The following is a 13,075-nucleotide window of genomic DNA, read 5'->3' as shown; positions in this document are numbered from 1 at the left end:
CTATGACTACTTTATGAGTGCAAGCTGCTTATTATAGTTTGAGGCAACCTTTGGTGCTATGTTTATTGGGTGTCTCTTGTATGAAACATTTTTAACAGAAGAGAGACTTAATGTAACTAAAACATACAGTTTTTATATTTCTCTTTCCCAAAATTAACTTATGAAACATACAGCCAGTGGCTGAAAATTTTTTTTTTTTTAAAGTTTTATTTTTGTAACTGCTGATAGGCTGGCTTTCCAATGAAACAAGATTTTTTCTGATTTTTTTGACACTGTTACATGTATTAGAACTTCCCTTGGACCATCGAGCCACCTCCTTTCCAACAGAACAAATTACGTGAATCTAATAATGAGAGTCTCCTTCGGATTTTTCTAAGGCCTCACTCAATCAACGCTTCCTTGCCTTTAGTTGGGTTTATCCACAAAGAGAAGTTCACAGTAATTGAGCACGAAGTAAGCACGGGTCCTTCTATTAATTTCTTGGGCTTGGGAAGAAAGAAATGAGGGGTTATTTAGTTGTCAGGGAAAAATGTTTACATACTGGGATGAAGTCGGCTACAGATTATATGGCATGAAGAATGAAGGATGCCTTGAAGTATTTGCAACATAGCATTATTGAGACAAGCACTGTCCCAGTCCAGTCACCTGGGATTAAACTACAGCCTAATCCCATCTCTTAATTGTACTTTTTCATTTAGCCACCAGAAATGCTCTCTTTGGCTGACAAGTAGGACAGCTTCTGGCTCTCCTCTAGTGACCAGGAAAACTTTCTAGCCATGAAGTGGGGAAATAGGATCATTCTCTCGTTAAGCATACTTCCACCTCTTTCTAAAGAACTGCACACACAAACTGTTTCTGGTTTATCTGTGGGTGCATGTCTGTGCAGTGTGGCTCTAGACAGAAGCCTAAGTGAAAAAGGCAGAACCTAGAGAGTTGCAGAGCTAAATCTTTCTAAGAGGCTACAACACAAAGAGAAGGAACAACCACAGCTGACAACCACTTTGCCAAGCAGGTACCTGTGCTAGTGCTTTGTATCTGGTGGTTCCCAAAATTCTTCAGTAGGGACGATTTGCATCCTTTGGCCTCTTCAGCTGCACCTTCAGCCTCTTCATGCCAATCTGGAAGCCATTCATAGCCTGGATAGCAGCTTGGGCACTGGCAGGATTGTCAAAACTCACAAAACCTGTCAAAACATGAGGCAAGGTAGGGAGCTTAATGAGCTGAAGGAGGTCAAGGCACATACATGGAACGACAACTAAGAATGAACATCGGGAAGGCGGTGGGGGGGTGTGTGTGAGTGAGTAGGTAGGAGCGTGGGTGGGGAGGAAAGTGATGAGAGTATAGTTGCCAAAGGGAGACAAAGGGTAGGCGGAGATGTTACAAATCTTTGTCCCAGGATGCACTGCCTCACCTGAGTGCCAGTTTGGACACACGACTATAGGAAGCAGGGTGATCCAAATGCAGTTAGCACAACAGAAGAGCACAAACATGATTCGGGTCACATTTGGAGCTGAATCTTAGCAAAGGTGATGCATGGCCACAAGTCACACTCTTACTTTTTTCCCCTGCATGATGAGTGGGCTAAAACTTGAGACCCTCCTGCACTGACCAAGATAACCTTTCCTTTGTCTTCCAGTATTCACAATGAAAATAAATGCTATGCCTTCTGCTATTTCCTTATTATGGCAATATAAGAAAAATGTGAATTTAATAAGTTCTCCATTATGGTATTTATTAGCAAGAATAGTTTGATTGTTGACCAACTAAGCTATATGAAGCTTTATTAACTGGCAATTTCTGCAGACTTGACAGTTGACTATGCACTTAAAAAACATAAACACTGGTGCTTTCCTGACATGGTTGTTTCCATAAGTACTTTCATACATTGCCAGCAAATCGTCCAATCAGCCATTGAGCGCATCCAGCAGTAAAAACACCCGTAGTAACTGAACATGGTACCTACAGGCCATCTAAAATGACAATCTTTGTCTCAGTGGAAGAGTGGCTGTCTGGGGATAAACAGAGTCTAGGTAAGTCAGAACTATGCAGATGAAATACATTTAATGCATTCAGCTTTGGGGAGGTTTTTTTGGTGTGTTTTTTCTTCTATTTTTTAGGTGAGCTCCAGGATTAGGCCTCATTCACTCAGAATTAACCTGGAGTGACCAGGACTTTGACATATTAGTGAGACAGGGGGCCAGCACATTGTACAAGAATTGCCTCTGCTACCTTTGCAAGAAATGTTCCTGTGTGCCAGTATTTCTGAACACAAACTCTGGTTATGCTAGCATGGACCAGCCTGCAGTCCAGACAAAGCCATCTCTTTTGCCAGTCCTGAAGAGCTCTGGCAACACAAATAAACTCTAGGACCCCAGCATCTCTCAATAGACAGTTTGCGAGAGCCTCAAAAAGATAGCTTGAGCATTTGCTGCCAGGTATATACCTACTCCTGTGAACAGTACCAGGCAGGGCTTACATCCTTGGGCTGTGCTGTAATTGCATTCAGCAGCACTTCCTCCTTGGTCTAGTTACTCCTTGAAATTAAGTCTCACAGATGATACAGTCACTTGCATTTGAAAAAGGGAAATATACACATGCATACACATATATGTATATGCTCACTCTTGCATTAAGGTTGTACTCCTTGCCTTTGGCTAATAATAAAAGTTTACAAAAAGTCATAAAACTTATGATCTTAGTCTGGAAGTGAGACAATGGGTTTACTGAGTGTAGCACATATTGTTTTAATAGGGAGGCCAAGGAATAAAGAGGCGTCCCTCTTCGTCCTCCCGTCTTGAAGCTGAGGCTCCAAGTAACAAGATCTCCATGCAGTTTTCCTAATAGCCACCTGGATGAGGATGTACCAAATCTGCAGCTATGACAACATGAGCAAAAGTGTTCTCAAGCCTTACAGCACTCATCAAGCTCTAGACAGGAAATTGGAGCTGTTCAGCCATGTCAGGTGATGCACAATGACCAAGGTAAATACCTTAAGATTTCTGGAAACCCTTCTAGAGAAGGATTTTATAGTGTCATTAGAGACCTATCTTTAGAAAAATCATATAATTCACCTTTAAGTGGTCAGAACACGACCAGATTTGTAGGTCATATTGCCAAAAAAAGGGAGAAAACATGTTGCCTCTGAAGTAGCCAAAGAGCAGCTGGTCTTAGACATTAGATGCACCTCCTCCCTTTTACAACAATAAACATGCCTGGGGATGTTTATTCAAGAGGACTGAAGTTCATCTGGTAAAAGGGGTATAGTCTCACTGTCTCTAGATTTTCTATGGATTAAATCACTGACAGTCTCACTAGAGCTGTGCCCTGGCCTGCAAGGAAGACCAAGAGCAGCCTGAGTTCTATTAAAAAGAGCATAGCTAGTAAATTAGGGAAGTGAAACTCTATTATTTTAGTCATCGCTTATTAGAACACACCTGGACATATAGTTTTGAGCACCCCTCCCCGCCAACATAAGCAAGACAGTGAGAAAGTGGAGTGAGTTCACCATAGGGCCGTCAGGCTGGACAAGGGCTGGAGCACTTGTCCTATGACAAGAAGAAGTCAGAAATAGTCTCTTCATGTCAGGGGAAGTACAGATTGGAGATTACAAAAAGGTTCTTCACTGAAAGGATGGTTGGTCCTTGGAATAAACTCCCCAGGGAAGTGGTCATGGCAGCAAGTCTGTCAGACCTCAAGGAGCATCTGAACGATGCTCTTAGTCATATGGATTAGTTTTAGGTAGTCCTGCAAGGAGTAGGGAGATGAACGCAATGATCCTTAATTGTCCCCTCCAACTTGACATACTCTATGATACTGTGACTGTATGATTCACAGGGGTGCACGGTGAGACAATGAGAAACAAGGGACATGACATAAACTGAAAAAAGAAAGGTCCAGACTGGATACAAGGAAAAGCTTTTTCACCTTGAAGGCCAGCAAGCATTGGAGCAGTTTGCCCAAATGCAAACCACTTGTTCAGTGGTTTTCATTGCAGACATAACTGCAGACATATTTGCTATTGCAGAAGTATATAGTACATATATAATGTACAACCCTATACATCTGTATATATTACTGATCAAAACTGGGGAGAGTATAAATGATGTTGAATTTGGGTGGCGATTTAAGATAGCAGAAATTCTTAAGAAAGGTATACCTATTCTTATGGGGATTGCAGGTTTCTACTCTGATGATAATCTTTGAAGATATCAATATATACTATTTGAAGATGTTAATCTCATCTGTGGATTTTTTTCTGATTTTTGCTTTGCTTACTTGAAAAGGGAAGATATCACATGCACCAATACATTAAAACAATAAGGTTGTAAAATGAAGCATTCGAGTTAAAAATGCAAGAAATTATGTTATCTATAAAATTTTAATTCTGTATTGTTTTGTGTAGGCATTAAGGCATTGCACATATTTCAGTATTTTTCTTTTTCATGGCATCCTTTTAATTACTGTAGACAATGAATAACATAACAGGGTGAGGAAAATGGCAATGTATCATACTCTTGAAAGTTTTGGAATGTAGACAGTAAATAAGGCAGGGAAAGGATGGTTTTGTAGTTGTACATCCAAATACTACCTTGGAGAACTGGAATTTATACCTATTTCTGCCATGAGATCCCAGTTATGCTGGGTATATCATATATCACAAAATTCCTTTAGAAAGATCTGCTAGGATACTTTTTTCACTAGGAAATAAAATACAGCAGGCTCTGAGTGCAAGTGTTACATCATGCCTTGTATCTACATGACTAAACTCTCTTATCCCTCAGAAGAGGATGGCCTTGTCTATACAGTTGTCTATGGACAGTCCCTAGGCCTTGTCACTGTTGAGCCATGGCAAAGCAATGTCCAGCCGTAACTTAATTGTCATGGCCCAAATAGAACCAATGTCAAAGGAACATTAAAAAGATATGGAAAGTTATGGCACTGTCTTTGAGGAGATATGTGACACCTCTTTAATTTGTCAGTGAAAAATGAAGCTTTACTGTGTGTTCCTCTTGGTGCTTGGTGCATAACTGGAGATTTCACTGGCAGAAAGGCTGCTGACTCTACCTGCATCTGAAGGGAAGATAAACACAGCATGCCCTGCATTGTGTTAAATACTTTGAGAAAACAAGCAAACAGACTGATCATGATCATGGCATCTCAGATTAAGCATCTAAGATTAATCAATAGTTTTGAATATCTTTATATGCCTCATCATCCCGTTGGTGAAATGAGGACACCAAGAGCACTCTAAGAATGCTCTTACTTAACTCTGTGGAATTCTCAAATGCTTTGCTGGGAAGGATCTTAGGAAAACAGATGAGGAAGTAATAATAAATTCATATTCATACCAGGGTTTGAATATTTTGCGGTAAGGAAGGCCTGAGGCCAAGCACAGAGCTGTGAGGATCTATTGAACAGCTGCTCAGTAATTAGCTACCTGACACTTAAAAATGCTGAAGACCAGTACTGTGCACTGAATGACACTGGATAGACGGATATAAAGAAGGTGAAGATAGGTATGAGGGGGTGGATGGATGGTTGGATGGATTGATAGAGACTCGTCCATTCCATCCAGCTCGAATTCGCCTTGCATCAGAGAGATCTTGGGAAAAAAAAAACCCAATAGATGTAATGCATAGCCAAATGTTGTTGGGGCTCTGCAATCTCACAAGAGCAGATGTGGTAAATCTGCTCGCTGCAGATCAATGACCTTGAGTTCAGAAATGTGCCTGCCCTTTGGAGTGGTCATTTCTCACTTCTGAACAGAAATTTCTGGCCTGAATGAAAGTAGCACTACAGACCCTCCTCTGGCATTTCCACACACGAGGATATTTGCATTTGAACCTATAATATGTGTGGAGAACATGTAGTACCGGATGGATTCATCTACTCTATTAATGTCAAAGGGTTTTTTAGAGGAGGTGGCAGCAGATAGCATGCTGTGTAGGCACAGCAGAGCCCTATCAGGTTCTTTTCCTAGGTCCCAGTGCTGATGGATTGATTTGAAGCCCAGAGCATTAAGTTTTTAATCTCTTTTAAAAGCCTCTTTTTTCTCTTTTCTTTCTTCTGGCATTAACTCTTAACATTGGTCATTTCTATTAGTCACAAATGTGGCCACTCCCCCTTTGAAAGTAATTAAATGAGTAGCTGTAAAGACCCTGCAGTAATGAGTTCCTCCACCTAATTACCCCATGAATAAAAACATTTAAAATTATTGTGTAAGTGTGCATGTGAATAGGTAGGTACAAACATAGTCATAAATTAAAAATATTCTGGATGGAATGTGTCTATCAGTTGTGTGGAGAGATGGATTGAGCAGTGATAGACACATAGACAGATTGATAAATAGAACACATATTCTGCTAACATTCTTGTCTAATAAATGCTTAAGCTACAAAAGAAAGCAGAAGTCCCTTTGTACAATGTATAGATTCTCTTTAATGTGAGTTATTGGACACAGCTGTCCCTTTAACTGGAGAGCTGCAAACAGCTGTTCCTTATGCATACATGCTTGTTTGGTCTGAAGGTTTTGGTAAGTCAGTGCATAACTGACAGTTAGATTTATCTCCCCAATAAACAATCAACATTATAATAAAGGAAAACCATTTTCAGTGCACCTTGGAGAGCACATCAGAAACTAATATAAACAACAGATTAATTATAGTTTGTAAATGAATAGTGACTCACAGCCCTAAGAGTTCTCCTGTTCCTCCTCCCCAATGCCTTCTCCGACAGAGTGCAATGGCTGGAGGCATTGTGCAGTGAATTTGAGGAATAGCTCCTTCTCTTTCTTACTCACATAATTCTTTCCTTATCAGCTGGAGAAGAGTCCCATCCTTACTGTGCAGACCTGAAGTTTCAGAGCCTGGCTGCTTTGGAGTATAACAAAGTGTATCTAGCAAATAATAAACTTTTTGCCTCTTTCCCCTGGGAGCCCTAAGCACCTCTCTAATGGTGTCCTCTTCCCCTCGGCTTCCTTTCAAACTAAGCTGGATACCTCATGACTCTCTCCTTGGCTGGCTGGCTGTGCCATGTCCTTCAGCATGGAGAGGCCCACAAAAGTAGTGCTGATCTGAACAGAAATAGCCCAGGGATCAGGCATGCTTAACGTGACTGGAAAATCATTCCCATATTGTGTCAATTCAGGCACTCAAATTAGTGACTTCTTCCATTACACTCTGAGCTTTGGTCTGTAGCTTGTAGCTATATGGGAATGACAATTAGATATTGTCCAGGGACCTGAAAAAATGTACTGCCACTAGATCACACAAAGTAAAAGATATGGCCTAATTCTATGGAATACAGGGAAAGGCTCAGGTAGATACTTTTCTTAGGAAATTTGAAATCACGTTAAAAGTAAAATTAAAAAAAAATCAAATTTAATCATAGTGCTAGTAACAGCAGAAAGCAGAGCTTCACTTCTCTCCCAAGTGATTTCTAATAAGTCTTCTATCTGGTCAGAGTCTTCCTAATTACCAAAAGAAGAATCAGAAAAGAAACGCCAAAAAAACTTTGAGCTGATAAATAACTCTTCCCCATACACAGCTTCTAAAGCCCTGTGTAAAGGAGTCAGTGTCCCCCTACAAGAAGGGGAACCCGAGGCACACAGCTATGTTGAACCATAATTACCCATATGGGGCAGGAACAGGCGACTGGAATTTCTTACCCTTACAGCACATTACTCCTAGACCTGCTCATTTTGCTGGATGAAGTTAAGGACTTGTTTTATTGTTTGGGTTTTTTTTATTAAATAAGGAACTACCAGATTTGGCAGGGCATTTTGAAGGTACATTGTGAGCAAGTGCTGAACAATATTTTTCTGATATACCTCAGGATCCGTTATTCCACTCCTATGTCTTATGCACTTTAGACATGATCTGCAATGCCGCTGGTCACAGCTTTTCTGTGTCCTAGTCTCTTGATGCTGCTTCTTTCCGTTTCAGCTTCCAGGTATGTAGACCATCATGACCTGCCTGCTGCCTTGCATCTCCCACTCCACCTTTCTGTCACCACACTGCAGTCTTGAATTGTTACAGTGTCGTTTTTAATTACATGATACAAAGTCTACCTATCCCTCAGCCCTTATCCTGAGCTTCACTCCATCCTGTGTCCATTCCTCACTGCTTTTCTCACCTTTAAGCTCTCTCCTTTGGCTCCCCTGTTTCCTTTCATAAGCTAGGAGGCAGAAGAAATTTAGTGGGGCATAGAAATATTTAACAGTGAAGGCACTTAACTACTGTAACCCTCATCAGGTGATGTTATTGTTTCTCTTTTGGCATCTTCAGAGAAGACTGGAAGTTTTTTCCAAATGGGGTGCCCCACTAGCAACTTTCAAGTGGACTCCCTGCAGGCATCTGGAATGAAACTTGATGTCCATGTTGTACCCAGAGTCAAAGAAGATGTTCCATTTAAGCCATATAAATCTATGGTCCTAGGAAGCCCATGCAGTTTGCAGTGAAATTTAGAATGCTTCTTGCTATGTTTAATGTGGTACATTTCAAAAAGGGGTGGAACATCCTTCTGACAGTGTGAAATCCATCTGAAATGCATAGAAAGGGAGAAAAACATCCAGCAGTTGTGGTTGCTCACACCTGGGGTGTCCAACCATATCAAGCTGAGTGGAAGGAAACCACAGAATCTCTGTGGGCATGAGAGGTTCTTCACAGCCTCCTGGTGTCATTGTCCATGGAGAGAGAGCAAAGCTGCCACACCGGTAGGTATGGGGAACAGCCACATGTCAAGGAGATACATGTAGGGGATGGGGGGGTGGGGTGTAGCAGAACTGGCCTCACAGTGTCTGCTGCTCCATGGCATGCAAAGAGACAGCACATCCAGGTGCTCACTGCTCTCAGCAAGAAGTGACTGGAGGCATGACTTTACAAGTGCACCAGTAAAGCAATTCCTCTACCTTTAATTTATCTACCTCTTATTTGACACCTTGAGGCAATCATTTGCCATCTGCTGTTCCATCCACATCCTTGTTTTTCTAATTTCTGTCATTTCTTCCTGATTAATACTGCCCAAACGTATACTTCTCTCTCTTCTCTGTTAAAACATTTTCCTAGAACACGTCTCTCTCTGTATTTCACTAGTTTAACATCTTCAAATACCTTCTTAAAATGTGTCTTGTGCAACAACACTGAGTGCTCCTGAAATTAGGACTGCATTTTAGTGTTACCCTTTGAGAGAGGTAGAGCCATGTGTGGGCAGCGTGAAGAATGGCCACTCTCACATTGACTACTTGCCTTTTCAGATAAAATATTATCATTTTACTGGAGTTTCACTTTTATACAAAGTGGTCACATTTACATTATCTGTGTAACTGAGAGGAGAATTATCACCAAAACCATTGAGACCAGCACTTAGATGTATTTCATGTCCTCTGACATTGAGCATAACTACACACAGGAGAACTTACACATATGTAGTAGGAAGGTGAGAGATTGAGTGCAGTTTATATCTTGTACAGAGACAAGATCCAGGATCTTGAAGAAGTTGACTGTCGCATCCTGTGCCTCTGTGCAATACTTCCTAGATCAGATTGCTATGAAAATGGGAATCACTGTCTTAAAGGAGTATCCAACTAAGTCTAATTTTTTCCCTGACTGAGAATGATTCCTGCTGTGTCCCTGCAGTGGGAATGGACAGCCAGGCCCAGTAGGAGAAAGTGCATTGTAAGAGGCTAGAGCTATCAGGTGGGCATGGAGTGAAGGACAAGTGAGAGAGGAAAGAGGTCAGAACGCTGAAGAGCTGTGAAGGTGAAATCACTAATTCTGAATATGAGAAGGTGGACAAGGTAGCGCCTAAGGAGAAATGCAATGAGATGTTGATACGGTTGGTGTAATAGAGCCTCGGGCAATGGGGATAGACAGGGTATTGGTGAGTGGGAAGGAGAAGTGTGGTTTGCACTTGGCCATGTTACAGCTGCATCAGGATAGGGAGAAGATAAAAACCAGAGGTTACAAAAATCGTAAGGAACATCAAGGATTTGGGTCTAACCTGGATGTATGCAAGAGAAGGAAATTCAAAGGCAAAGAAGCCTTCGAATGTAAATTACTTTTTTCAGTGAGTAGTCAGGGTTTTTTTTCAGGCAGTCTTACACACCACAGCAAGCACTCCTGCTATGGAAATCAGTAGACATATTTTGAGCTCTTTCACATTTTATACATGAGACTGGTGTTTGCTGTAGCTTGCATTCCTCCTTACTCCTTGTCAGTCAGGAAGAGGTGGCCTCTGAACAGGGAAAGTCAAAGGCTTCATGACCACAGCGCCATTTCTTCAGCACATGTAGGTGCTAGTGGTTCTCTGCAGGATCATGGACTCCAGAAACCAGGAGAAAGGTTTGTGTCTGAGCTTGCTTTCTTCCTAATGCTCCCGTGGCTTCCCTGCACTATCTTGCCACTAGTGGCCAAAGGAGATAACTTTGTGCTGGAAATGCAGGGGAGAATTCAGACCCAAACGGGAAGGAATAAAAGTCCTGTTTTGAGATGCTGTTCTACTGACTCAATTTGGGTCAGCTGATTACAGTACTTCAACTGTGACACAGGAGCAGAAAATTAAGCATTTTCTGATCCCGTGGAAAAAACATGGTGACTTTTTTTTCCACAGACTTTTTAAAGTTTGTCTAAAGCAGGACTTCTTGACAATTTCTTGACAACCTGGGGCAAGACTCTGTTACAGCAATTTACTTGGATCTGCATAGCAGATACATTTTAAAAGGTCGTATAATGGTAGGATATCTTTCTGGGGCCAGAAAGAATTGTCCCCCCAGTCTACGAGTTGGAGAGGTCTACCTAGGTTAAAAAAGTGAAACAGAATGCAAAAGCTATGTTTTTAGCTGTTTTGAGAAATGTATAAGCAGAAAAATAAAAGATTTTTCCTGCTTTCAAAGTTAACAAAATCCCTTCTTTTCCTTTAGGAAAAAGTATTTTTTTTTTAAATTTACTTTGTAAACAAAAAAATTAATGAGCTCCAGTGGACACAGAAAAACAAATGAAAGGCCTGACTTTCTTTAATACCCCTTATATTTTTACATTGCTTTAAAGTTGAATGTCAGCGGGGTGGCAGGTTTTGAAGCATAGCATGACAAATTATGTACCTGTACTTCTGCTATTTTTATCCTTCTGGAAGTGGCGTACATGGCAGCATAGTCAACATGTTTGAGAACAACAGTCACAGCAGGCACCAGCTCAAGTAAGTTAAAGCCAGAGAAAACTGGGTCGTGACCCCTGGGACCCAAAACTGACTGGACATGGATATTTGTGTCTCAGAAGCTAATACAAGGTGAGTAGGATCCACTAGCAATCTCTAATTCCTGCTTTTGCTTGCCTGTGCACTTCAGTTGACACATACAAAGGCCACCTTCTTGCTTTCAGGCTGGAATAGCCCACCATTAGTTTTGGCGCTTACTTCATCAAGCAAGCTGCAGTTTAGTTTCTCCCAGTAAGACTCAGTGTTAAGAAAAATTTCTGCTAAGATCCCTCAATTCCTGCTCAGCTATCAACCACAATGTCACAGTATCTTGGAAGCTGCAATAAAGCCAGCCCCACAAGCCAGGTATGTGTTGCTATCGTCATGAAAAACTGTAGCCAGAAAGCCTTTGAACTAAGAGGAGATAAGTTGCATCACTGTGCAGAAGATACTTTCTCTTATGGACTTGGCTCTCACCTTTCTTCTTCCCACTTGTTAATATGTGGGGAACCAGGCTCGATAGTCCCCTAAATATTTCATTGCCAAAGGTCCATTTCTAAGCCATGGATACTCTTGAAGCATTAGTTTTCAATGTTACCTAGACTTGTGCTGGTCTGCTCATCTTGTTATGAGCTTTTATATGGTTAAAAGTCTAAAAAGCAGGTGAACTCTGGAGGGAATGGTGCTAATTTGTAATTTTTCATTTGAATTTCCCAACTGCCTATTCATACCAAAGTCTTTTGTCCTTCATTCCTCAAGTGCTTGAGAGTGCAGAAATCCTATGATTACTGGTGAAGGGGAACGCTGTGTCTCTCACATCAAGGGCCAGGTCTCCTCCAATCAAAGCAGAAAAATAGCCCGTTCAGACCCTCTGTGAATTAGCAGGAGGAACTGTGCATAGAGAAGAGGCACAAAACTCTTGGAAGTATTCTCTGACATGCACCACAGCTAGCAAGGGATGAGGTAAGAGTTTTGGGAAGTGGGCTGTCCGGGAGGGGGAAGGGGAAGGAAGCATGGAAGGGAAGTATACTGTGGAGACTGAGAGTGGCTTTAAAATCAAATGAAACTGCAATTAAGTCTTAACTCTGGAAGTTTGCCTAAGAGACAGAGTCCACATCACCTGTAACTAATAGGAAAAGCAACCCAATAGGCTGTCCTTCTCAGGGAAGGTGTACGAAGAGCTCTGGATCGCAGAGAACAAGAAATTGCACATCCTAGTGGTAGGCACATGGATGGGGGGGGTCCCCTGTCCACCAGGTGGGATGGGATCAAATGTGGCAGGGTCCCCATGCCCCTGCTCTGCTAGAAGGGACCCTTAACAACAACACCTTTGCAAACAGCAGTATTCCACTGTGACACCATGCACACATCCTCAAACAGCTGCAGGCTGGACAAGTCCCCCATTTCTTGGTGCAGCTCACTGTGTCTCAAACTGGTGGCTGACAGACAGCTGATCTTGTTCCCTTTCTATGCTCCAGCTGGTGGCGTTCAGACAGCAGTGAGGTCAGAGCTGTGTGAGCACAGTCCACATCTCAAACCCAGCCTCTTATCATGGCCTGTCAGCTGAGGCACAGTGTTAACTCAGTCTATCTGTATCTGCTGTGGTGCTGCTCAGGTCCAGTGGGCTAAGAGCATGGCTGTCTGTGGTGCACTCAGCAGTCACCGCCCCCCCACCCCCCAAGACCAGGCTTTCAATTGATGGTCAGCCCCTGTCCCCTTTCAGTCTAATGCATCAGAGCTGCTGGAAAGCTGCCCCCACAGCTCTGTCTTCCCTTCAAAACCATGACGTCTTTTTCCTTTTCCTTAAGTACAGAAATTTCCCTTCTGCCTCATCCTCCCACTGCTGACCCCATCAGCATTTCACCTACACAGCCCCCCCCCCCCC

The 13,075-nt window shown here is 42.1% G+C and overlaps 1 protein-coding gene across 4 annotated transcripts in view; it reads right to left on the bottom strand.

The window, feature by feature from the left end:
- Window positions 1-1,055: 1,055 nt before the first annotated feature.
- Window positions 1,056-13,075, bottom strand: part of LOC309415229 (CUGBP Elav-like family member 4) — a gene marked incomplete at its 3' end in the record, with an annotated part of 587,555 nt that continues 575,535 nt past the window's right edge. For all 4 annotated transcript variants that reach the window (XM_082012680.1, XM_082012681.1, XM_082012682.1 and 1 more), the window contains one exon: window positions 1,056-1,183. In XM_082012680.1, coding sequence (XP_081868806.1) covers window positions 1,056-1,183 — 128 coding nt within the window. The remainder of the gene's footprint in view (window positions 1,184-13,075) is intronic.

The sequence above is a fragment of the Phaethon aethereus genome, assembly GCF_964289735.1.
Source record: "Phaethon aethereus genome assembly, chromosome: W".
Taxonomy (NCBI): Eukaryota; Metazoa; Chordata; class Aves; order Phaethontiformes; family Phaethontidae; genus Phaethon; species Phaethon aethereus.
This window is presented reverse-complemented; position numbering and strand designations above follow the sequence as displayed.